General features: G+C 47.4%; 1 protein-coding gene and 1 long non-coding RNA gene across 6 annotated transcripts in view; both read right to left on the reverse strand.

The window, feature by feature from the left end:
• Window positions 1-634: 634 nt before the first annotated feature.
• On the reverse strand, window positions 635-7,513 carry LOC144122167 (uncharacterized). Of its 2 annotated transcripts, none has more exons than XR_013312825.1 (2): window positions 6,527-7,513; window positions 635-5,155 (listed from the first exon to the last, which is right to left on the reverse strand). It is a non-coding gene; the product is annotated as an uncharacterized LOC144122167 (long non-coding RNA). The 2 variants fall into 2 exon arrangements; XR_013312824.1 differs by having other exon boundaries at window positions 5,750-7,513.
• Window positions 7,514-10,772: 3,259 nt separating this feature from the next.
• Window positions 10,773-27,090, reverse strand: part of LOC144122171 (protein RER1) — a 122,651-nt gene continuing 106,333 nt past the window's right edge. For 2 of the 4 annotated variants that reach the window (XM_077655747.1, XM_077655749.1), the window contains exon 7: window positions 10,773-10,876. In XM_077655747.1, the coding sequence (XP_077511873.1) occupies window positions 10,855-10,876 (22 nt within the window). In that variant the 3' untranslated portion in view covers window positions 10,773-10,854. Of the gene's footprint in view, window positions 10,880-27,090 lie in introns of all 4 variants that reach the window. The other 2 variants (XM_077655746.1, XM_077655748.1) reach the window with 1 other exon arrangement.

The raw sequence follows: 27,090 nt of genomic DNA on the forward strand, positions 1-27,090 counted from the left end.
CCCGGCTGTGGGTCGCTTAATAGCTAATTCTTACCCTCCCCTCATTTTTTTTCCTTTTTCCCCACCTACGGGTGGTAAAAGTATACCATTGCCTTCGGGCATTTTTATTTATTTTAAATTGGATTAAGCCTGTTATACTTAGTGGCACAGGCTGGGGCTTATTTTTAATTTTTATGTTGCCCCAACATATATTTTACGTTGGAGTTTATGCGTGCCGACGTAGCGATAGCAAAGGCGAGTATGAGGACAACAGCTGCGCAGGAGTTTCGCAGTAACCTCAGGAGGAGATATTAGATACTAGGATACGCGAAATCCTACCATAAGAACTGGCGAAAATAGTGCTGTCGGTGTGACTTTTTCCAGATCACAGGAGGACCTCAATACGGCCAATCCTGCAGCACCGACCGTTTCAGCACGACGATGATTCATGATGTGTCAATACATTGACAGGGACTGCGGAACAGTGTAGACGGTTTCCCGTTCGATTTTTGCGGCTATATGAGCGTTATGCTATCAGGTTTCCGTTAGGCTGGCGAGGGGCGTCCGCTATTGGACCTCCACTCTCAGTTCCTTCCCTGCGCCGCTAGGTGCCGTATGGATTGGAGAATTCGCGAATACGAGAACGTATGCTTGATTGAAAAATGTCCTTTATTAAAAGCCTTCACAAGCACACTGCTCGATGCATCTTGCGCGTGCATATATGTGGCCACACAGTTGTCACTTATGACAGCCGATCTATGCAAGTGCTGATTCTGTGGTCGCGAACTGTCGTACGGCTTGATGCTTGGGCCTTTCATTGGAGTGCAAGTCCTCTGCGGTAATGCTGTAGCAGTAAAGATACGATACGCAGCTAAATACTGCGATACGATGCGCAGCGCCTGTGTTGTGTGCGTCTTTTGTCCCTTGTCCCGTTTTGCGCTACCCTCATATATATTTATTTATTTTACCCTCAGGGCAAAGCATTACAGAGGGGAGTGGGTAATACATAACACTGAAAATACAAACAACAGCAGAGAACAATAAATTATCACAACATAGATAAGTTAGAATAAGTGATCAACAAAATATATCATTCAATAGAAGCGGTAACAGCAGACCTAAACAATACAGGGTCAGGAATTGTGGCAACTGAGGAAGGAAGGTGGTTCGAGTCATATGACGTGCGAGGAATAAAAGAATCCGAGAATGTTTTAGTTTTGCATATAGAAATGCCTACCTTATGTATGTGATCTGTGCGGCGTGAAATATATGAAGGGGGAAGAAGTAACGCGTAGCGAATAGACTCATGATGAAATATTTTGTGAAAAAGGCACAGACGTGCAATTTTGCGTCGTGATACAAGTGAAGATAGGCCTAGGGTAGTTTTCATAGCGGTTACGCTTGATGTACGCCGAAAGTCAGAGAGAATAAACCGCGCTGATTTGTGTTGTACCATCTCCAGTAGGTCGCTCAAACTCTTAACACCAGGGTCCCAGATTGATGAAGCATATTCTAGTTGTGAACATACGAGTGTCGTATAGAGTAGAAGTTTGACCTTAGTTGGGGCTGCGTGAAAGTTACGTCTCAGATATCCGAGCATGCGATTAGCTTTGTTAGTGATATGCCCAATGTGCGCATGCCAGCTAAGGTCAGTTGTAATATGAATTCCGAGGTACTTATATCTTGTAACTGGGTCAAGCAACACATCATTAAGAGTATATACGGTCAATTCACTATTAACGGGAGAAATGCGCATTAGTTCGCACTTTTCAGCATTTAAAGTCATATTCCAAGTTTTACACCATGTTGAGATAGCGTTAAGGTCAGACTGAATCGTGTGCTTGTCACTATCATTTATTTCCCGAAAAAGGACGCAGTCATCGGCAAAAAGATGTACAGAATAAGAAAGGTTACTGGGCAAGTCGTTGATAAATATAAGAAAAAGCAGGGGCCCCAAGACGGTGCCTTGGGACACACCGGAAAGGACAGGGTGAACGGTGGAATTAACGTTGTTAGCGGCAACAAATTGCTGACGATGGGTAAGAAAAACTTCGAGCAATTTTAGAATGTGTCTAATCCCACCATGCGCAGTTTTAGTAACAAAAGATAATGGGAAACCTTATCAAATGCCTTCGCGAAATCCAGGAAGATGCAGTCGGCGATCGAGCGGCAATCTAAAATTGCGTGGAGTTTGTGCGTGAATAAGAGTGTGTTTCACATGAATAGGATTTCCTAAAACCGTGGTGAGAAGGATGGAAAACGAGTTTGATTCAAGGAAAGTGACAATATGTGAAAAGAGTATGTGCACTAAGATTTTGCATGGGATGCTGGTAATAGATATGGGCCGGTAGTTAAAAGGCGAATGTTTATTACCAGATTTATGCACAGGAACCACCTTACCTATCTTCCAATCGGCCGGTAGTTCGCCGTTTTCCAAAGATTGCTGAAATATTTTAGTTAAGGCAAGCGATGAATACATTTTAGTACTTTTCAGGAACTTTGTAGTAATGCAATCAACACCAGCACTGGAGGATATCTTAAGATTATCAATTATTTTAACAATACCGTCAGGATGGATGACGACAGGGTACATTGGGAGGAAGTTATTATGAGACAGTTTGAGGGAAATCCGTAGTTTCACCACTTGAAAAAAAGCTCGAAAATACATTATTCAGTACATTTGCGTAGGCAGTATCAGATATAGGTTCGTCACTTGAATTCGTTAGTATTATTCTAGACGTTTCAGAGGGGTTAATGACGCTCCAAAATTTTCTTGGGTTATTGAGCAACATACCCTGTAGAGTGCTATTCTGGTAATTGGCTTTAGCGTTCTTGACCGCAGAATTGTAAGTGTAAGCTGCAGAGCGATAACGGGACCAATGACGTTCAGTGCGTGATTCTTTAGCTGAACGGAAGAAGCGTTTCTTACGGTTAGACAAGCGCTTAAGATAAGCGTTATACCATGGCGCATGCTGCTGATAAGATATTACGCGAGTGGGTATTAAACGGCTGGTGAGATCTAAGATTTTGTTCTTGAATAAGAGCCAGTTTGCGTTCACCGATCGCGAGTCGAATTCGAGTTCATTATTAACTTTGTTGAAATCAGCGCGATGATACATGCGTATTATTTTAGTGTGACTAGCCGACTTTTGTATGGGAATGTTGACAGAAAAATTGAGGAAAGAATGGTCGCTTAACTGGGGCATGTGTTATTTCTGAGCACAGTTCTGGGCATGTTGTTAGTACGAGGTCTAATGTACTTGTTGTAAATTCTGTAATTCTTGTAGGCTGAGTAACAATTTGGGTAAGATTAAACAGTGAGCATACATTAGTGAATTCCTTGCATAGTGTCGAAGAGGAGGATGGTTGCACCGAGGACCATTCGATGCCGGAAAGTTAAAATCACCCAGTAGAAAGATTGATGACGAAGGGTAACGCGTTACTGTAACATTAACGGTATCATGATGCTCTGCAACAAATGTAGGAGATGCATTAGGCGGTCGATAGTATGCGCCTAGGATTATTCTCTGGTATCCTAGTTGAAGAGATACCCATATAATTTCGGTGCTTGATGTTATGTGAAGAGAATATGACTATTTTTTTTACTGACTGCTATTAGTACGCCACCACCTTGCCGATCTTTCCTGTCACAACGATAGAAGTGGAAATGATTTGGTGAATCGAATATTTCAGAATCACGTATGTATTCATGCAGACAAGTTTCAGTTAGGACAACGATGTCAGCGGAGCACGCACTTATGGCAGAGGAGAGTTCTGTACGTCTTTTGATGACAATTCGGATATTAGTAAATAAAACTGATGTTTGAGCTGCGCTTAGACAATGACCACTGCCCCTCGGTAACCGTTAGGCAGATTTACAAGTGCTAGATGCAGCGGAGAGAGACGAAGGCGCGTGCTGGGTTATCGACTTGGCGCGCTCTGCGGTAATCTGAAATGTTTTATCGTTTACAGGGTCATACATGTAGGATCTGTCATTCAGACCAACTTATTGTATTTTAGCTTAAAAGATGGGGAGCCGGGCAGTGATTTGGCGAAGCCAATCATTTTGCGTGCTTGGCATGTAGCATACGAGTAATCTTCTGTCACTTGAACGTCTTCTTTTAAGTCCTTTTTACACTTCAGAATGTTTTCTCCGGTTTTGAAGTTGTTGAACGTCACAATCACCGGACGGCATCCAGAATCAGAGTACCGCCCTAATCGATGGGCCCTATCTATGTCATTTGGCGAGAGGTCGGGGTCAACATATTTTGACAGGACGTTTAGAAGTTCTTTTTTTCCGTTTCATTCCATGTTTCATGGTCATTCTCATCGGCGATACCATGAAAAACTAGGTTATTTCTACGGCTCTGGTCTTCTAATTCATGAATTCGTGCCTGCAGCAGTTGATTTTGTTTGCGAATATCAACAGCAGTGCATTCGAAATCCTGTTTTACTTCGTCAATTGCTTCAAGTGAGCGTTCAACTGTCGTAAGCCTGGAATTCATACTGGCGAGGGTTGAATTCATACTTTGCTGTCCGCTCCGTAGTTCTTCCATGGTTTTCTTTATATCTTCATTACTGGCTGAAAGCGCGATTGACTGCGCGCGCAATTCCTTCAATATACGAAGTATTTCCATGTTTTGCTCCGATTGTGTTAATACGACATTAGCGGCAGGGTTACTTTCCTCGATCGAAGTCTGCGCTCGAATCACCGCCGATTTTAGTGCGCGTGTGAAAAGGACCTGGATTTACTTCCACATCTCCCGACAATAGCAAAAGAAGACAGCTATTGAAGCATTCAGTCAACACGCTCAAAAACACCTGTGGGCACGGGAGCAGCAGTAAGCATCGATTGTCACTTTTCTTAGCATACAAAGGAATGTAGTTACGGACCTGCGTGGCAAACAAAGGCGGCCTTTTAGCCATTGTCGCTGCTCTCGTGCCCACTGAAGCGGTCCCACGGACACCAGCGCTTAAATACTGGCGTTGAACTTGCTGTCGATGACAATGCCGCAGCCTTGGAGTGATAAGGACTGTTCGCAAATCTTGAGGGCACCGCCTGATGAACGAACGGAGGCACATGATAGGAAGCAAACTGCGTCACTTGGTGCAGAGAAGCACTGTCACGGGCAGGATGGCAGATGTAGATGCTGTGCGCCACAAGTGGAAGCAGCACCTGCGTGGCAAACAAAGGCGGCCTTTTAGCCATTGTCGCTGCAACGCTGCTCTCGTGCCATTATGGATCACCATTACCAACTCGCCCAAGTTTCTACTCTTTTACAGCATACCCGCTTGTTCTCGATGAATGTTCTATCAGCTGATTGCTTTTTTTTTTTTGTCGAGATTATGCGTGCATTCCTTGCCGGCACCCGACAGACTACAGTTGAACGGAACGTACTGCGATTCTTTTCCGATTATAGCCCTCAGGAGTTCACGAACGTAGAAATCGCAACGACCACTGCCCAGAGTCAATCACCATGGAGGGTGGATCGTCTGCGGTCATGCGTGTGGAAATATGGGGGGGGGGGGGGGGGGGGGACCAGCCTTTCGGCCCCCCGCACTCCCATTCCGCGGATGCAGCGTTCCCGCTAGCTAACCGCGGAGGGGTTCGTGCTCGAGGGAAACAAAGGGAGGGGACGACAAAGCGTTAACACTCACATGCTGTTCATTACAGTTGCAATTAATACACAGAGCGAGCCATCTAGTTACAAAACATCAACGAGGCATTCCACGGAACTAGAAGGCAACGTAAGAAGGACTTCAAACTTACCGGCTGGGGCGCGATTTCGGAAGTATCGGCGGCGAACATTTGTACGCGCCGACAATAGCGGCCGGGTTTTCCCGTGCGCGCCGCATCCTTGGGGCAAAGCCATTCCCTAGCATTTGCTGGGGAAGGCGACCAGAGCGCGCGTTTGCTGCGCTCGCTTCGCTGCCTAGAACCAGAAGTCCAGCGGCAAGGCACCACGGATCCCCGTGCGCCTGCCGCGGAAGGTGACGAGAGCGTGCAGCTGTAACCGCGCGTGACGCTGGCCGGATCCCGAAGTGACTCTCTCCGGTTCCGCAAATTCCGCGCAACCTACGAGGTGGCACTCACGTCGCCGTTTCCGCTCTGTGGAAAACAGGGATGCTGACGAAATCGGCACTGGGAACATACACGATCTTTAAGCAGGAAATTGCTGCCAAAGAAAATATCTATGATAATTGTAGGGGAAGCTCTTTGTTGTTCGAGGCCAGGATGGGAGTTTTGCGCACTGACATATAGAGGCAGGTACCACGAGATAGACACGTTGTGCGTTGCGTGCGGAAAGGAGGCAACGGCTGAACACTTGACTTTTTTGATAAGCAGTGGGGCTGATTTATCCAAGGCATTGGGGTTTAAGGACAGTGAAGGGAAAGTAGATTTTAAGCGGTTAGAAGTAACCAAGCGAAGGTTATCTGATTGGCGCCTAAAATCAAGAAAAGTCAAATTTCATAAGTCATGGCTAGGTGGCTTGAGCCACCGCCCGATTTAAAGGGTTTAGCTTCATCCATCCATCCATCTGCTTACCCCATGAAGGAAACTTCCCTCCTCGCCCAACCGGTGCTGTCCCGGCGGCCGACGATGAAGATGGGCCGCGTCGAAACGGAGGGGGGAACAGGTCTTCCACTTGCGCCAGTCATACTTACTGCGTAGTAAACAAACGCGATAATCTGAGAGTACGGCGTGTCGTCTGGTGAGCAACACACGGGCAGTTTTTCCTCCGATGTGGCGCCAACTGACAGACGTTAGATTGCGATTGCTCGTCGCATGCTTTTGAGGATTTCTCGAGGCTTACACAGCACTGTGTACCGAAGGCACACGCTAGCGTTGTCGCCGCCGATGTGTACGGGCGCGAACACGATCAGCTGTTGGTTCTGCAGTCTGCGGCAGCCCTTAACTTCAGGACGTTGTTTTATATCTCAAGCAGCCCATTTCTGCCGTATGCCCACGTAGCAACGAGACGTAGCAGAACGCGAAGCTTTGAAGAGCATCTGCCCTCCGTGATCGAACTTGCATGGCGGCAGCCAGCTGGCTGCCCGAGCGCGGTAAATCAAAGAGGCAAACTTTCTGCCCCAAAGAAAGCACCTTTAAAGGGGCTCTGAAAAAGGCGCCAATAGTTGCGGTATGCCCGTGATGCGAGGACGCCGCTTCACGAATGCCATCCAGCAAAATGCGTTGTTTTTTGGTACGCTTAATATTAACCGAGTCATCTGTAGTCAAAATTTAAATTTCAGCGTCTTCGCGCCTTTCGCTCCCCCCTCCACTTTTCCCGCACTGAAAGGTCGGCGCTGCTCTGCAAGTCTCACTGCCGGGGGCGAAGCTTCCCGATCCTCCGGAGCTACGTCGTTCACTGGTAGTTTAGATGAACTTGTTGCTTTGAAGAACCACGCTGCACATTCAAATGAGACAAACACAGGAAGAGGCCAAGGAGAGCGCAGACTATCAAATGAGTTCGTTTGTGTGAAGGTGCCTTATATATGCAGAATCACAGCAAAACGACAAGGGAAATGAGAGAGAGGGGGGGGGGGGTGGTAAAGCCAGTCATCTCCTGATCAACAACATGTGTGTAGAAAATGCTTCTTATACAATTTGACAGAAGTGTCGCTTATACATTTATCGCCGTTTTCTTTTATGTGGTAGACCTCTAAAAGCTCACGCGTAGTTTTGTTTTTACTTTTCCCTAGAATTTTAACTTCTTAAGCAGAGGCTCGCATCTACTGCAAGCAAGGCAATGAGCGGGCAGATTCGTTCCTTCTTTATTTCGAATTGATCGGGCATGTTCCCCTGCGCGTTCATTCACGCAACGACCTGTTTGTCTCACGTAGGTGCCTCCACACTTGAGCGGGATTTCATAAACCACGCCCGTGGCACATTTGACAAACGTTTCAGCATGTTTTATGCCGCATCCACTGCCTCTAGCTCCTTGGTTACTGATTCTCGGGCACAAGCCTGCGAGTTTCTGTGGGGCAGAAGATGCGACAGGGACACCATGCCTCTTGGCCACTTTTTTTACATTGTGCGCCACTTTGTGTATATATGGCACCACCACGATCTTCTTTTTGGGCAGCGGCTCATTCGCGCTAACTTGATCTTTTTTTATCTTCCTAAGAAGATTCTCGGCACAGCTGTTATGACGTCGCAGGGGAAGCCGGCTGAAAGCAACCTTATATGCATCGCTCTCTTGACTATGCGCGGAATCATACCGGCAGTAGCTCTTTCTTTGCTCGTGGCGCATAGTGCCAGCAGGAATGTTTTAAGGCGACATTCAGATTAATATCTAAAAACTGCAACGACCGATTAGAAAGAAGTTCATGCGTAAAGGTAAAGCCTCGCCCATACTGTCTAAAGAGTTAAAATTGTACTCACTGAATCAGTGTGGGTCAATGTTTTATCCAAACAAATAACATGAACTTATCGGTCGTTGCAGTTCTTAGATATTAACTTGAACGTAGGCTTACAACATGCCTGCTGGCACTACGCGCCACGAGCAAAGAGCTACTGGCGTGATTCCGCGCTTTGGAAGGTAGTCAAGAGAGCAATTGCAAGCTCGTGCCTGGAATCTGCTCTTACCAAGTCATGCCCGCATGCAATGCATATAAGCTTTAATGACCAAATTGAAAGGCTGCTTTCAGACGGCTTCCCCTGCGACGTCATAACAGCTGTGGCCGAGAATCTTCTTAGGAAGATAAAAAGAAGAGATCAAGGTAGCGCGAATGAGCCTCTGCCAAAAAAGATCGTGATGGTGCCATATATACACAGAGTAGCGCACAATGTAAAAAAAGTGGCCAAGAGGCATGGTGTCCCTGTCGCAACTTCTGCCCCACGGAAACTCGCAGGCTTGTGCCCGAGAATCGGTAACCAAGGAGCTAGAGGCAGTAAATGCGGCATAAAACATGCTGAAACGTTTGTCAAATGTGCCACGGGCGTGGTTTATGAAACCCCACTCAAGTGTGGAGGCGCCTACGTGGGACAAACAGGCCGTTGCGTGAATGAACGCACAGGGGAACATGCCCGATCAATTCGAAATAAAAAAAAAACGAATCTGCCCGCTCATTGCCTTGCTTGTAGTGGATCCTCTGCTTAAGATAAAATTCTAGGGAAAAGTAAAAACAAAACTGCGCGTGAGCTTTTGGAGGCCTACCACATAAAAGAAAACGGCAATAAATGTATAAGCGACACGTCTGTCAAATAGTATAAGGAGGAGAATTTTCTGCGCACATGTTGATCGGGAGAAGACTGGCTTTACCACCCCACCCCCTTCTCTCATTCCCCTAGTCCTTTTGCTCCGATTCTGCATATATAAGGCACCTTCACACAAATACTCAGTTGATAGTTTGCGCTCTTGAAGTCTTCTTGGCCTTTTCCCGTGTTTGTCTCTTTTGCATGCGCAGCGTGGTTCTTCAAAGTCGTTTTCTGGCCGCGGCCATGGAAGCTGCAATCTAACCAATAGCCATGGAACGGTAGAAGGTGCGCAATTGAAATTCAAGTCGCCGATACTTTCGCGCGATTGTAGGTTCTCTGCTGTATTATTTGGCTCAGGTGTTTATGGCAACACAATGCAGTGATTGGGCAAATGAATGTGCTCTCCTCGGAAGGTATTTCAGAGCCCCTTTAAGGCAGTGGCCTAAAGTAAATGCTACTGTACCATTTGTGCGTATGGTAGTGCACATCTCCCCACATTGTCTACAAACAGCGAATTTATGGCACTCTCTTGGAGGGGTTGCTGCCATTTCCAACATGCATGTTTTTTTTTGCTCGAAAATGCAGTTCAGTACGGTTTTCCTACGCAAATTTTTCATCCCCAGCCGAAAACGCAAGGGTTGTGGGCTTGTGAAACACTAGAATAGCCCCTGCTTGTTCGCAGTGGGCACAGATCTTTGAAAATCTGAGCCAAAATAAACAGTCAGCATACCTGCCTTAATTGTCTTCACTAGCTTGCTCCTGAAGAAGAGCCAATGCACCTACCGTTTAATGCCTTCACACGAAACCGACTGCTTGGCAGCACGGCAAAGCTACCTCCTTTGTCCACGAGGAGATACTTCCACAAATCCTTAGCAACAATGGCTGGGCAAAACATCAACCCAGTCTTCATGGCCTGCCTCCCTGGCTACGCGGCACATGCTTGCTTCGAGACAAAATTAGAGCCCTCGCTTGACCAAAAAACCTGCACCTGGTTGTTTCCGAAATCCCTGCCAATGGTGAATCTTAAGTTCATGCCACAATTCGGTAATTTGCCTCTGTCCCAAGGACCTAGAACCTCATATTCCAGCCTCCCGCATACAATACCTTTGCAATTCTTTGCCAGTGTCTCACTGAAGAGGCAAGGAAGGCCATCAAAACATCCAGCAGGCAAATGCCTAGACGAAGACAGACACACTTGCTGCTGAGGGTGCAGTTACACAAAATAGTGCTTACTGTAGGAGTAATAAAATTCAGGCGGGCTAGTTCGCCATACATGTTGAAGTGCGATGCTAGACAGGACATGAGATGTCCCTTGTCAAGGTCCCTTGTCAAGTTTAATGAAAAAAACACTCCACTGTTCACCTCAAGTATGTGTTGTAAAAAATAAAGCATAACATTCCCTAGTAGCCCGCAGCATGTCTTCAAGGCACCGAGCAGGCCCGTCCCCCCAGGTGGAACACGGCAGGTGAGGCTTTTTCAAAGAGTAGCTGCATGGCGCACTAGCCACAGAACTGCAGTGCAAGCATTTAAGAGACAGGACACCCCCTCCAGCTATGATGCAGCGTGCTGGGCGGCAAAGAGAAAGGGCGAGACAAAGTGGGAGCGCGAAGACGCGCTCCATTTAATCGACCACACAACAGGGCGCAATGGAAAAAGTGCTCCATGGCCTCCTCTCACAGCTCCTGCACGGTGCTGCTGCTGCAAGGAACAAAAAGAAACAAAGAGCCCTTCTCATTACGTGGCTTTCTGCATATGCACTGCAAAACACTCCGATAGGTAAGCGGTTCCCTACAAATTCCACCATCACTTACAATTACAGTAGACTCTCCTTTAGACACATTTAGCTGGTCTCCCAAGAATAACAAGTAATCCACTTTAGACAAACTGTTTTGTGTGTTCCTCGATTAAGACAAACTTTCGCAGCATCTGTGCAGGATCCTAGACATACACACAAAAAGAAATGCTTCAATGAAAAAAAAAGCTAATCCCTGTAAGGGTGAGGTTTCTTGAGTTTTTAGCAGGAACGCTTCCTAGGATACTTGCATGCTCCAGTATAATTATTGGGGCATATGTTTGCCGAAACTAACAAATTTGGATGGTCCCATCAAGTTACTCCGAGGTAGTTTATTCTATTTCTTGAATCATTCTTTTGTAGATGCGCACACCCAATGGATATGATTAGTTACGCAGCCTGTCGTAAAGTCCCTGCTCACACGGGCTCCACAACAACCCTGGCAACATAGTCATGGCTGAGAAGCACACTGCTTTTCTGCCCAACAAACTACAAAAGAGGCACCAAACAGTAGGATGAGATACACACACAATCTAGCTAGCCTGGAATGTTGCCACAGTTACTAAGAAATAGTGTGGTGTTGGGTTTTATGGCACATGGGCAACTAAGGTCATCATGCACCAAGCTCAAGGTATAGGGATTGTTTCCTGGAGAGTTCCACAGAAATGTGAAAAATCATCACTGGTGCATAGTGATGAGAAACGAGATATTTAAGAAATGGCTACTAAGGAAAGCTTTCAAGAGGGTCGCGTAGCCTCAGTAGCCATCCTTGCTGGGGCAAGGATCATGAGGCTCCCAACCGCCACAAAAAAAAAAACCTCAGCCTTCTTCTCAGGACTGAGAAAGGGGCTAAGGTGTGTCAAAGAATGCAGTGAATTGGTAAACATTTAGGGTTTGCCGTGAAAACTTTCATCTCTTCAAAAACACACAATGTGTGTCAACAATTGCAGCTTCACCCAAGAGCAACATTGAGTGTAAAGAAATGTGTTCACTATAAAACTAAATAAAATATTTTTTGCCAAGTTTTTCAAGTTTTGTGCATGAGTATAAAATGTGATTAACTGTTAGCTCATCTCCACATTTTTTACATACAGGTTTTTCTTCCTTTGTCAATAGAAAATTGTGTGAGATGTGCGTGTGGCCTATACGGACACGACACAAAATAACTTGAACGAAACGCTCCTGGTGCAGACATGACTTCCATTCCCTTAGAACTGGCTTTACGAAGTGCAGTTTGTTATTTACTTTATTCTTCCAAGCTGTCCGCCATTTTTTCCTTAATTTCCATTGTACTAAGCTAATGCAATCCTTAGAGGGTATATTTACTTTTTTTATTTTCTTGACATGAGCTTGAGCAGCGCACAAATCTGTTCTCTTGTTGCTTTTTATTCCCACATGACTCGGGACCCAGCAGTTTTATGTTTTGTCCTCGAGCTATGGCTGTCACAATATTGTGCATGATGTTATAGGAGTGATTGCATTTCTAGATTCAAGAGCAGTAAGTAAATTTAAGGAGTCTGTGTATATAATACTGTTTGTGAGGTTCTCGTTTACTACTTGTTCAATGGCTACATAGATGGCGTAACATTCAGCAGTGAAAATTGATGCGCACTCTGGAAGCCTTACTATTTCATTCCAATTCCCTTGTACCACTGCGCTTCCAACGTAAACATCTGTTTTTGAGCCATCTGTATAAAAAGGTGTGAAAGACTATTTTTCCTCAAGTACAAGAAATACCAGTAATATATGTTACCGCAGAGTGTTTTTATAGGAATGTGCTAAGAGTAAAACCACAAATTGTAGGAGACTGATACAGTAAAACCTCGTCAATTCGGCCCCCGTTAATTCGGAAATTCGGATAATTCGGCATCCCCACTCCCTCCCTTCAAAAATGTACATAGCCCTATGGCAGCAAACCTTCGTTAATTCGGCGCAAAATTGCGCGTGCACCAGTTAATTCGGACTGGAGACAGGCCAAGAACGGCACTGGTATCCATTCCAATCCAAGCCAAGCCAGCGTACGAAAGGAGGCGCTGCTATACGTTCAGGTCATCATCATTATCGTCCAAGGATCATCGCCATCACTGGAAACGGCTGACACCGCTCTCAATTCCGGAAATGCATCGCTACTGTAGTCACTCCTCAGTTGACGACGGACAAGAACGATCAGAGCGGCCATTTTGTGTTTTCTTTACGAGGTGTGGTGTGTTGTGTCGGTGCATGTGGTCGTGGTGCTCTTTATTACGATGGCAGTACCGGCAAAGCGCGCGAAGTATGCGGCCAAGGACTTATCAACTAAAGTGAAGATCCTCAAGGCACTGAAAGACGGTGCTTCCAGAGAAGATGTTATGCGCCAGTTCGACGTGAAAAGCACGCTATTGACATACGTCAAGAATGAGGCTCAATTAGTGGAAGCCTTTGAGGGTGAGAAATTTCATGCCGGTAGGAAGCGTCTACGAACTGCAGCCCACCCAGCCCTGGAGGAAGCACTGTTGCGGTGGATTGCCGCTGCCCGTGATTCAAAGTTGCCATTGAGTGGACCACTCATCTGCGTGCAAGCAGAGACCTATGCCCTCCGAATGAATATTGATTCATTCAAGGCGTCAGAGGGTTGGTTTGCCCGTTTTAAAGACTGGCATGGACTTGTTTTTAAGACCGTGTGCGGGGAGAGGGGTGAGGTGGATGAAGAAGTCGTAAAAGATTGGCAAAACGTTCACCTTTAAGAGCACGTGGCAGCCTACGACCCCAACGGTGTCTTTATTGCAGACGAAACGGCTCTCTTCAAAGCGCTGCCGGATAAATCGATAGCTTTCAAGGGGGACCCGTGCACTGGCGGTAAAAGGAGTAAGGAGCAGGTGACAGTACTGTTGGCAGCAAACATGACGGGCACGGAGCGCCTTCCAATTGTCGTCATCGGGAAGGCTCTGAAACCGAGATGTTTTAACAACATCAAGCGATTTCCAGTCGAGTACCGTGCAAACCGGAAAGCATGAATGACGTCGGAGATATTTCGTTCCTGGTTGCCGGAGCTGGATTGACGCTTCAGTGCCAAGGTACGCAAGGTGCTTTTGATCGTGGACAATTGCACCGCACACTGCAACGTTGCGAAGTTGAAGGCGATCCGGCTAGTGTTCCAACCTCCCAACACTACCGCTGCTCTTCAACCGATGGACCAAGGAGTGATTCAGTACGTTAAGAAAAGGTACCGCAAGCAAGTGCTGGAACGAATGTTTCTCTGCATGGAGCAGAAGCAGCAGTACAACATCACGATTCTGAGAGCGATACATATTTTGGCGCACGTGTGGACGTGCAGAGAAGACCACAGGAACTTTGTATTTCACGGCAACATGCTTAAGATTATGGCCACTTTGTGGGAGTATGGAATCACTACCGGTTCGATTTTCTTTTCAGATACTTCACCCTCCTCGTTCTTTCGTTCTCTTTTCACCTTTTTCAGCAATGCTTCTGTGACAGAACCTGTCACTAGAAAAGGACTGAAAAGAAAATCAAACCAGCGGTGATTCCACACTCCCACGAAGTGCCTCATAATCTTAAGCACGTAGCCGTGAAATACAAAGTTCCTGTGGTAAGTAAGTTAGCAAGTAAATAAGCAAGTAACTTTATTTTGCAGGAAGTAGTACAGTTAATTCCTGCGGGTGGTGTAAGGCTAAAGGCTCGGAAGCCTGACGAGGCCTTAGCTCCCATACAGTTGTTTATAGCCTGCAGCAGCAGAATCACATTTTCTTTAGATAAAGCACTTACGCGGCTACAATAGAACAAACATATTTCCGCACTAGGCACCCAGAAAGCTTGCATCGCTGTGTCGAAAGATTGGAACTGAAAATGCCGAGTCAACGGAATGCGGAAATAAGGATGGAAACCCTTTTGTAAAATGTGCTGTGGGGGTAGTTTATAGCATCCCGCTGACTTGTGGGAAGGTGTACATCAGCCAGACAGGCCGATGCATTAATGAAAGTCTAATGGAGCATAAGCGTTCGCTAGGAAATGGTACCGGGTCACATTCGCTGCATCATTGCAAGGACTGTGGCAAAGGAGAGCAGAAAATTTGTGAAGCAAAGCTCCAGGAAACTCGGATATTATGTAGAAGCAAAGATAAGACTGCCCGTAAATTGCTAGAAGCCCACCAATTAAAAAAAGCAGGAGTTTCTGTGTTAGCACCCCATCCATCGCTTGTCATTCATAAGAAAGAATGTTTTAAGAGCGTTAGCTCTTACTCATCACGTTTCGAGATTTCGTGGGGTCTCCTACCGATGGATGGATAAGGCTGAACCATTTAAATCGCGCAGTGGTTCTAGCCAACTAGCAATGACATGTGAAATTTTACTCTTCTCTTGATTTTAGACACCAATCAGATAACCTTCGCTTGGTTACTTCTACCCGCTTAAAATCTACTTTCCCTTCACTGTCCTTAAACCCCAATGAATTGGATGAATCAGTCCGGGTAATACAACTTCGAGATGAAAGCGCCATCTGTGGCTGCAACTAGAAAACAGCGCACCTCGCATTGAGACTTGTAGCGCCATAAGCTTAAAGGAACGTCTTCCTGGGCAAGTTGGTAACTGTACATCTTTTTGGTTACAGGCGTGAAAACAGACACAAGGTAGAAATACGGGACGGAGCGCCACTCAACTGATTTATTTGAAGGCAACACGGACAAATATATACCATCGTACACACAAGGAATGCTATCATCTTCAAAGTTGATATGATAGCGAACGAGTGAAAAAATTGTTCTCTGCCTTATACAGTCAAAACTCGATTTAACGAAACCCGATTTAACGAATATCTTGATTTAACGAAGGTATCCTAATTCCCCCTCAGACGCCCATAGGGTTCAATGCTTTGACTAACCCGAAATAACGAAACCGATTCCGTGATCTAACGAACCTTTTTTCGAGAAATAAAGGTGAAAAAGTTAATTTTTGGTCTATTTTGTAGACAGCACCCCAAAATTTATTGATTGCGAGTCAGCGGTAACAGCGCGGAGCATCTTCATCCCGTCGCTTTTTTCAAACTGCGCGGCGCAAAACGAGTTTTAATTTTGAGTCGAGCTCAGGAAATGGCGCCAGCAGTAAAAAAGTTTCGTGCCACATTTCATAGATGGCGCTGTTGCAGTTCGCGTGTTTTTTTTGTGTGTTGTGCTCTGTGTTCGCTCTTGTGCGGATTTCCCCGTGCCTTTGAACGCACGTCTTTGTCAAGCTCAGCTTGTTAGGCCTCCATCAGTCTAGCCTTGCTATCGTGAACGCGGACGTGGTGTGTGCGAGATGATGGCGGCGGCTTGGAGAGCATTGAGGCCGTCGATAATTGTCAACTGCTTCAGGACTGCCGGTTTCGGTACACTAGGCCCTGAAACTGCCGAAGCTGGTCCGGACAGCGCGAGCGCCATGCACGAGGATGAAGATGCCTGGGAACACCTTCGCTCAGTGGATGAAGTGCCCACAGGCATAAGTTTCTCAGACTACGTGAACGCCAACGCAAACGCAGTCACAACGGAAGTTTTGACTGATGCCGATATGTTGCGGCTTGTAGGAAGCGTGGAGGGAGTGATGGCTGAAACGCTGCCGACGACCCTGCAGGTGCCGAAGCTCCCGTGCCGACACCAGGTCAGGTGATGGATGCTCTCGATCTGCTGCGACATTTTGCCGGCGCACACGAGGGGACGGAAGACGCGCTGGACGCACTTCAGACCTACGAGAAATCGGTGCGGCCCTTGCTCACAAAGCGCACGCAGGCAAAGATCACCGGAAAATAAATTTGTAGTCCCCGCGGGCCTTTCTTGTCGAGTAAGAATTTTTGTTGTTTCTTTTCATACGCGCTAGCGGCGCCGGTCGTGGTGTTGGCGCTACCCACTCGAAAGTAGCGCGGGGGGTCATGACGATGACCATACGGACCCCCAAAGATTGCGCTAGTTGTATGATTACCAACTTTGGCGCCAATTTGTCATTAGCTGTGTGGCTTGCCGTCCCGTCGGCGGTATTTAGGGAAGATTGTTGCGCCGCTAGCCGAACCGTCCTTTGGGTCGGTGCTACCGGCGTGAATTCGTCACGCGCGAGTGCGACGAAAAGTGAAAATGGTACGTGCTAACCGGCCCCGCCGCGGTGGCTCAGTGGTTAGGGCACTCGACTACTGATCCGGAGTTCCCGGGTTCGAACCCGACCGCGGCGGCTGCGTTTTTATGGAGGAAAAACGCTAAGGCGCCCGTGTGCTGTGCGATGTCAGTGCACGTTAAAGATCCCCAGGTGGTCGAAATTATTCCGGAGCCCTCCACTACGGCACCTCCTTCTTCCTCTCTTCTTTCACTCCCATCCTTATCCCTTCCCTTACGGCGCGGTTCAGGTGTCCAATGATATATGAGACAGATACTGCGCCATTTCCTTTCCCCAAAAACCAATTATTATTATTATTATTATTATGCTAACCGATACGACCGCGATAAGCTGGTACGGTTTATGCGGATGCAAAATGCATTATGTTCAATGGGTGCTCAGTCGGGGACTTGACTTTACTACTTTTAAAACAAAAGTACTGTTTAAGAGGGTACGTTTTAACGAGGTTTTACTGTAATCGAATGTACTGAATTATGTGCCCAAGAAATGCCTCATTCAATTTAACGAAGTTCTCGATTTAACGAAATTATTCACGGCTCCCCTCAACTTAGTTAAATCGAATTTTAACTGTACAAAGATATGGACGTGTCGCTGATGCACAAACTTCCTTTTTTTGCACTAAAAAAGCTTCGATTAATTCCCTGGCTTCTGTGTCTTTGCTTTTTGATAGAATTCGCGCTACAGAAAAACATGGCTCACAAGAGCGTGACGGGCAGGACCTTATATGCTTAGGCATATTTGGGCCTTCTTTATCTTGCTCTATGTTTCTTTCGTGTTTCCTGATTCGCTCGTTAACGCAGCGTCCTGTTTTCCCTATATAGGAGCAGCCGCAAGAGAGGGGAATTTTGTAGACTACACCTTCGGCGCACTTCATGAACGATCGCCCATGTTTGGTGCCACACCCTCTTTCTTCTTTTCGGTCTCTTTCAATACGAGAGCAAAGGCTTCCGAGCTTTTCTGGGGCTGAAAAAACAAGCAGCAGACCATGCCTGCTCACGACCTTCTAGGTCTAGGCAGCTAGGTCTAGTCCGCCTTAGCAAACAGATTGCCAAATGAAAGAATAATGCATTGAAGGTGTTCTTTTTGGTAAAAATGCACAAGCAAGAAATGCCCTTTAAAACTATTGTTACTGAAAAGGGGTCATGGTGGAGGCCGCTTAGCCGGTTCTTGGAAAATTTGGGTAAGCTTGGTGAAGAATCCTTTCTTACCAAAAATTTGATGAAGTTTGTCAATTCTTAGGATCTCAACGTGATGTTGAACGCGCCTTTTCGGTAGATGTTGAGTTATTTTATTCTGTTCCTCACGAAGCCCTGTTCACTACAGTCAGAGAGTGCATTGAAAGTAAGGACCCTATTTTTTTTTTCAGAATACTGCCGGTGTATCCATTGAGGATTTTTTAACCCTTTTAAATTTTTATTTACAATCTACCTTCGTAACATTTGACGAGCAGTGCTTTCTGCAGAAAGCTGGCATATGTATAGGCTCCTGTGTTGTACCTGTTTTGTGTAATTTTTCTTTTCCTAATGGATCAAGTATTGCACCAGGTTTTAACAGCTAGCAACGTTTTTAAAGTGTTCAGGTATGTGGATGACTTTTTAATCATTTTTACTAAGGACGAAAGTTCAAACTTCGAAGAATCTGTGCGCGATATTTTATCCTTATTTAGACATGGAAATGGCTTAAGTTTTACTTGTGAAGTACTTGAAGGTAATGTTTTACAGTTTTTAGATCTTAGTATTGAGGTTTGTGAGGAACAGGTTTGTTGGGCGTATGCTCCGTGCGGTAAAAAAGGGCTTCTGCCATATGACTCCGCTCATTCCAAGCTAATAAAAAGGGGGATTGCTTCACTTTGTCTCAAATCCGCCCTCAGAAAATCATGCTCCCACAAGATGCCACTAAAACCAATTGGCCAGACTGTCTTCAGCGGGGTTCCCTGGTTCGCTCGTAACGGCAGTCGCTGAAAGCCTGCTACAAAACATGAAGAGAAAGGATGTGAGAGCTGGGGAAGATGTCCCTCGAGAAGAGGTGGTGTGGCCTGTGGTGGTGCCCTATGTGCACAAGCTAGCCCACAACTTGAAGAAGGTCGCGAGCAAGAATGGTGTGTCGCTTGTTTTTTCAGCCCCAGAAAAGCTCGGAACCCCTTGCTTTTGTACTGAAAGAGACCGAAAAGAAGAAAGAGGGTGTGGCACCAAACATGGGCGATCGTTCATGAAGTGCACCGAAGGTGTAGTCTACGAAATTCCCCTCCCTCTCTTGCGGCCGCTCCTATATAGGGCAAACAGAACGCTGCATTAACGAGCCAATCAGGGAACACGAAAGAAACAGATCAAGATAAAGAAGGCCCAAATATGCCTAAGCATATAAAGTCCTGCCCGTTACGCTCTTGTGAGCCATGTTTTTCCAGAGCGCGAATTCTATCAAAAAGCAAAGACACAAAAGCCAGAGAATTAATCGAAGCTTTTTTTATTGCAAAGAAAGGAAGTATGTGCATCAACGACACGTCCATATCTTTGCGTAAGGCAGATAACAATTTTTCCACTTGTTCGCTATCATATCAACTTTGAAGATGATAGCATACTTGTCCGCGTTGCCTTCAAATAAATCAGTTGTGAGTGGCGCTCCGTCCAGTCTTTCTACCTTATGTTGTGTCTGTTTTCGCGCCTGTGACGAAAAAGATGTAGCACCATCTACAATAGCATTGTAGAAACAGTCACCTGCCGAGTGTCAATCATGACGTGACAGTCGAATATGGTGGATAGAGGTGGAACTATGTGAGTATGATGTCGGGACGAAATGGTGGCATAATTTCGGTTTCTTGAATCAAATATGGGGGCCATTAAAATTGGTTGTGCCCTCTCATCCCTTTCTCCCCGCCTCACCAAAACATATCCTAAAACGGGTAGGAAAACTGTCCCGTTACGGGACCGCTATACATGTATACATTCGTTCCGCTATATATATACTCCGACAACAACGGGCGCCCATCTGGGGACAGTTGTATACCGAATTTGGTTGACAAATAAAACACTATGGGTTGTGGTATAAAAATAAAACCACAATTAAATAATAGGTAAGCATTGTATATGTGCAACTGCTAATTAAAGCGTTACCATATCCCACCGCAAGCTGAATTCTAGGCCCACCTTGACCCCCCAAACGAAGCAAATTCCATTTGAGACTTATCTTGAGGGGGCGCCACTCCACAATGGGTAGACGTGCATCGTAATTTCTCTGATAGATGGCGCTAGGCGGCGATCGTTCCGCTAGGTGATGTGCGTGCACGCGTAGCCGAGCATGGTGGCAATCTACCCCGTTTCAAACGGTATTACATTCCGTTTCTCGAGACGAGAAGTGCGTTCTTCGCTTTCTTCATCTAGTAAACCAAACAGCTAACGCACGTTACTTCAACGTCCTCCAGATGGTGGCGGCCTTTTTTTTTTAGATAAGTTTAGAAAGAATTGATTCACTTTTCTACCCTCCATTGTAGTATCCTTGCCCTCGCACATGACATTTACCTGTTGTTTGTTGTACTGTTTTTTTGTCTCCCCTTCCACCATGCCTTCCTCTTGGCTATAAATAAGCAGGTCCTGAATTCAATAAACAGTTGCAAGTAGCACCAGTCTCGTGTTATTCTCTGTCTGTGTGCTGTCTTTTTTGCGCTTCATCTACTCTATTTCATTCAGGTGTAGGGTAGGATCTGTCTGTATGGCTCGTTTGAGTGAGAAGAGAATGGTCACCCATTTCTGTGAAACAAACCGGAAACCATTTCTGTCTGCCCATGTTGCCAGTTTATTTATTGTTAATTGTATTTGTCTTTCATATGTTGATACGTTGGAGGATGTGCAAGCTAACTAAAGGTCATCTCCATAGACTGAATACATAACTGACCTTCGGATTGTTTTAGTAAGAGAATTCATTTTTACAACAAAGAGAGTTGTGCTTAAAATACATGCCTGAGGTACTCCATTTTCCTGAATGAAATTCCTCGAAAGGGTTGTATGTGGGTGCACATGGAATGAACGGTTAGATAAGTCTTTTAGACAGTTCAACATTCTGCCTCGGATGCCAAGCTCGGCAAGGTCGCGAAGAACCCCGAACCTCCAGGCCGTGTCGTACGCCCTCTCTAAATCGAAAAATACAGCAAGGCAGTGTTGTTTATGAATAAAAGCTTCTCAGACAGTATTTCCAAGACAAACTAGGTGAACTAGCATCCCTTTTTAAAACCGCACTGATGGCTATCAAGAAGTTCACAGGATTGAAGGACAAAAGTTAATCTTATATTCAGAACACTTTCAAAGGATTTGCCAAGGTAACTGGGAAGGGCTATGGGTCTATAACTGCTAGGAGAGGTTGGTGGCTTCCTGGGTTTAAGAAATGGTAGAATATTACCTTGTTTCCAGACTTCAGTTATTTTCCCCGATACCAATACTTTGTTAAAAAATCTTAAAAGTTCCTCTACTGCGAGCTGAGAAAGATTGGCCAACATTTCATAGTGTATTTGGTAGGGTCCTGGAGCAGCTTTTTGACGGCAGACAGTACTGTGTTGATTTCATGGAGGGTAATTAAACTATTGTATTGTTCGATAGCATCTCCACTTGTTGGGAGTCTGTTTTTCAGCCTTTTTCGTATTTTAGAAATAACTGGGTATAGTGTGACGAACTTGAAACCGCAGCAAAGTGCTCCCCTAATATGTCTGCCTGATCCCTTATGCTTGTTTGTGTTCCAGGTGTTGTTAAAAGAGGAATTGTGAATGGTGAGAAGCTGCCATATAATTTTCTTACCTGCTCCCGCATTTTTTTAAATATGGTTTGACTGTTTATGGATGAGACATAACTCCGCCATGATGCTTTCTCGGCACTACGACGGACATACCAAGTTTCAGCTCTCACATTTTTAAAATTTACGAGGTTCTCTTGTGTGGGGTACCTGTGAAAGACTCTCCAAGCTTTACTTTGTCGTGTAAGATATACAATTGGGGTTTGCTGCCCCAGCGGCCAGTGCCGCTGAAGCAGAGAAAGCTGAAGAAGACGAAGCTGACGCAGTTCAGTTTGCGAAGACGAAGCTGACGCTTTCGAACTCTTGGCTTGGAGCTATGCTGTGTCGACAAAGATTTTGCCTGTCCACATTTCTTGTGCGTCTGATTTATGTCTTTACATTTGGTGGAGGTGCGGGGTAAGAACAAAGAACTCAATGGTGTAGGAGAGGCCTTGGATGATGAGGCGAGCGGTGCACGCTGCGAGAGGTCGAATGGGGTCAGCGCTGGCGGTTCAGAGGGAAATTTCAGAAAGCGACGTCGCCACTTTTTTAGTTTGCGGCACAAGTTGCGGCTAATGATGGACACGGCAGCACCAGTGTCAATGAGCGCATGAGCAGGAACACCTTCAACCAGCACTTCAAGAATGTTCACAGGAGCGGCAATAGGGCTTGACACGGTCGGTGGTGGCGCAGTTCTTGCCTCCGGAACTGCGGCACCTAGTTTTCTGCTTGGAGGGGTGGCGACCGGCGGCGCATAGGAGAGACCGAACGGCGGCGAGGAGACGGCGACCGGGGGGTTTGGTGGTAGGAGTCGGAGCGATAGGTAGAGGGATGCTGGGGCAGATGAGAAGAGTCAGGTGCGGAGGGCACGGGAACGTCGTACGTCGGCGCTCGCCCGTAGTCGCGAGTACGGGATACGCGGGTGCGGCACCAACGGGCCACATGACCAGCGAGGCCGCAAGTATAGCAAATCAGGCGGTTATCTTGCGTGCGCCACGGATTCAGAGGGCGTGGAGCGGTGCGAGGAAAAGGCCGGTGAGGGTGAGGCATTGTAGGAGCGAGCGGCGGGTCAGAAAAGACGGTGCAAGGTGGCGCGTAGGCAGGCACAATCGGCTGAGGTCGTTGCCAGACGACAGCTTCAGCATAGGTCAGCGGTGCAGTGACTACAGGAGGTGGATTAGCGGGCGGCAGGACCTCTGCAACCTGCTCCTGGATGACACGCTGAATGGAAGGCGACAGCGTTGGCGTTGGAGCGGGTGGGCAGGTAACCAGCGATAGCTGGCGGGCGACCTCCTCCCGCACAAACTGCTGGATCTGCTGAAGAAGGGTCGACTGATCGTGAGCAGGACTGCCGACAGCCACGCTGAAAGGGTGTCGTCCGGGCAAATGGTACGGCGGGTGACAAGACGCTGTTTCCGGAGCTCGTCATAGCTCTGACACAAAGAAACGACGTCTGAGATGGTTTGAGGATTTTTGGACACTAACATCTGAAATGCGTCGTCCTCAATCCCTTTAAGAATGTGTTTGATTTTGTCCGCGTCGCTCATGGATGGATTCAGACGCTTGCAAAAATCAACGACGTCCTTGATATAGCTAGTGAAATTCTCGCCACTCTGCTAGCCCGACTGCGCAACCGTTGTTCGGCACGAAGTTTTCGGACAGCGGGGCGGCCGAAGACATCGGTTAAGCTGGTTTTGAGGGCAGCCCAGGTAGAAAAATCGGTTTCGTGGTTGCGAAACCACAAGTTGGCGACGTCGGTCAGATAAAAGATGACGTTTGTTTAGCTTGGTGCTGTTGTCCCACTTGTTATAGGCGCTTACGCGTTCATAGGAGACGAGCCAGTCTTCGACGTCGGTGTCGTCCGTGCCGCTGAAGATCGCAGGGTCGCGCTGACGCACGGGACCGGAGCCAGGCTGGGGCTGGGTGTCAGTCACCGTGGTAGAGGCTGGTAAGGCGTGTAGATCTTCAGGTCCGTAGATCCGTAAGGTCTGTAGCTCCAGGGTGGGAACAGGCAGGAATCGCTTGGCACGGTTGATGTCGTCGATCTCGACGACGCTTCACCTGTTCCGGATGACCCTCCCGCGTATGACATCAATGCCCTCACTCCTTCCATCGTCGCAACCAACCAGCCCTCACCCGACCGGCTTGCCGATTCCGTCAATGCCGCTCTGCCACCTACCCAACGCGCCCAGCTTGTCGCCTTGCTTCAGCGCGTCCTTCGATTCTCATCAAGACACCTTGGGTCGTGCAAAAGCGGTTCGCCACCATATTGACACTGGAACACATCGACCTTTGCGCCAGCGCCCTTACCGCGTCTCCTCTGCTGAGCGCCGCATAATTGATGATCAGGTGAGCGACACGCTACACCGTGGAGTGATCCAGCCCTCTCACAGCCCGTGGGCTTCTCCCGTTGTACTCGTCAAGAAAAAGGACGGTTCCATTAGATTCTGCGTAGATTACCGCCGGCTAAACAAAATTACTCGGAAAGACGTCTACCTCCTGCCTTGTATAGATGACGCTCTTGACTGCCTGCAGGGGGCAGAGTACTTTTCTTCATTAGATCTGAGCTCTGGATACTGGCAGGTGCCGATGGCCGAAGCTGATCGCCCGAAAACAGCTTTCATCACGCCTGATGGGCTGTATGAATTTAATGTGATGCCCTTCGGTCTCTGCAACGCGCCTGCAACTTTCGAGCGCATGATGGACAACATCCTACGCGGGCTGTAATGGCAAACATGCCTCTGCTACTTGGATGATGTGGTCGTATTCTCCCCGGATTTTCCGTCTCATCTTCTTCGTCTTGAGAGTGTCCTTCAGTCTCTCAGTGACACTGGCCTGCAGCTTAATTTGAAGAAGTGTCACTTTGGCGCCCGACAGCTGACTATCTTAGGCCACGTCGTGTCCAAGGATGGTGTCCTCCCGGACCCTGCCAAGCTACGAGCAGTTGCTTATTTCCTGAAGCCCACCTCCCTGAAAGAACTTAGAAGCTCTATTGGACTTTGCTCGTACTTTCGTTGGTTCGTCAAGAATTTTGCTGCAATTATCGCCCCACTGACACAACTTCTCGCCGGCGGCCACGACTTACCGGCCTGGTCCACAAAATGCGACGAAGCTTTTGCCATGCTGCGCCATCTCCTCACCTCCCCTCTGGTCTTGCGCCATTTCGACCCTTCCGCCCCTACTCCACACGGACGCCAGCGGCATTGGTCTGGGTGCCGTTCTTGCTCAGCAGAAACCTGGCTTCAATGAGTACGTCGTTGCTTATGCAAGCCGTGCACTCACAAAAGTGGAGACTAATTATTCCGTCACGGAAAAAGAATGTTTGGCAATTATTTGGGTGATCACAAAATTTCACCCTCACTTATATGGGTGCCCGTTCGCTGTCATCACAGATCACCATGCCCTTTGCTGGCTGTCGTCACTCAAGGATCCTTCCGGCCGCCTCGCTCGTTGGGCTCTCCGATTACAAGACTACGACATTCAAGTCATTTACCGCTCCGGACGCAAACACTCCGATGCTGACGCCCTCTCACGCTCCCCTGTGTCCTCTGAACTCGACCAACCCTCTATTTCCAGCCTCACGCCTTCTTTCAATACTATTGATATGGCTCCTAAGCAGCGCAAGGATCCTTGGATAGCTTCTATTCTCGATATCTTAGCCAACCGCTCTGCCAGCCCTCTTCTAGAGCACTCCGTCGTCAAGCCCGTCACTTTGTCGTGTGTGACCAGCTGCTGTACCGTCGCAACTACCTACCAGATAGTTACAAATGGCTGCTCGTGATTCCCCGGCATCTCTGCTCCGCCATTTGTGCCAGTTATCATGACGACCCGCAGTGCGCTCATGCCGGTTTGCTGAAAACTTTTACCAGCCTACGTCTTCGGTATTATTGGCGAGGCATGTACCGTTCTGTCCGTCAGTACGTCCGCTCTTGCTTCGAATGTCAGAGGCGAAAGGATCCACCACAGCACTCACCGGCTCCTCTGCAACCTTTACCTTGTCCGGCCCGCCCTTTCGACCGTGTTGGAATCGACCTTATGGCCCTCTTCCTAGCACTTCTGCTGGGCACAGTTGGATCATTGTCGCCATAGATCATCTCACGCGCTATGCGGAAACTTCCCCGTTACCAGCTGCAACGGCCTCCGACGTCGCCGGTTTCATACTTCACAACATCATTCTTCGCCACGGTGCGCCTCAGGAATTGCTCAGCGACCGAGGTCGTGTCTTCTTGTCCGGCGTCCTGGAGGCCCTTCTTCGGGAGTGTCACATCGTTCACCGTACAACTTCATCTTACCATCCCCTGACGAACGGCATGACCGAGCGCTTTAACCGGACCCTCGCTGACATGATGGCCAAGTACATTTCATTCGATCACTCCAACTGGGACCGCATTCTACCATTCGTTACCTATGCTTACAATTCTGCAATGCAAGCAACTACTGGTTTTTCCCCGTATTTTCTTCTCTGCGGCCGGGAGCCATCTTCAATTATGGACACCATACTCCCTTACCGCCCACATTCCTCCGAATTTACAACCGTCTCTCAAGCCGCTGCGCATGCCGAAGAATGTCGTCAACTCGCCCGTTCCTTTACTGCCCACGATCAGTACCGTCAGAAAAGTGCCCGTCTGCCGCTGGCTTACCTTCCTGACTCCTTAGTTTGGCTTTTGGTGCCCTCCTCCAGCCCGGGCCTGTCGACAAAACCGCTAAGAAAATACCACGGCCCCTATCGCGTAGTTCAGCAGACATCTCCAGTTAACTACCTCGTCGAGCCCCTTACGCCTTCGCCTGATCATCGACGCCGCAGCCGCGAAATCGTCCACTTCGACCGCCTGAAACCGTACTACGACCCCGCTATCATCTCGTGCCCTTAGGCCACCAGGATGGCGCCTTTTCACCCCGGGGGTATTGTAAGACATACTATTGGGGTTTGCTGCCCCAGCGGCCAGTGCCGCCGAAGGAGAGAAAGCTGAAGACGAAGCTGACGCAGTTCAGTTTGCGAAGAAGACGAAGCTGACGCTCTCGAACTCTTGGTTTGGAGCTACGCTGTGTCGACAAAGATTTTGCCTGTCCACATTTCTTGTGCGTCTGATTTGCGTCTTTACAGTCGCTTTTTTGCATCCTTACAATCTTGTGTCCATCACACTTCGTGATTTTGCCGTACCATTCCGAAAGACTTAGGAATAGCCAAGTGTGTGGCAGCTAAGATACAATCACTGCAATTATCATTTATCTCA

This window comes from Amblyomma americanum, chromosome 2, assembly GCF_052857255.1.
Source record: "Amblyomma americanum isolate KBUSLIRL-KWMA chromosome 2, ASM5285725v1, whole genome shotgun sequence".
Classification (NCBI taxonomy): domain Eukaryota; kingdom Metazoa; phylum Arthropoda; class Arachnida; order Ixodida; family Ixodidae; genus Amblyomma; species Amblyomma americanum.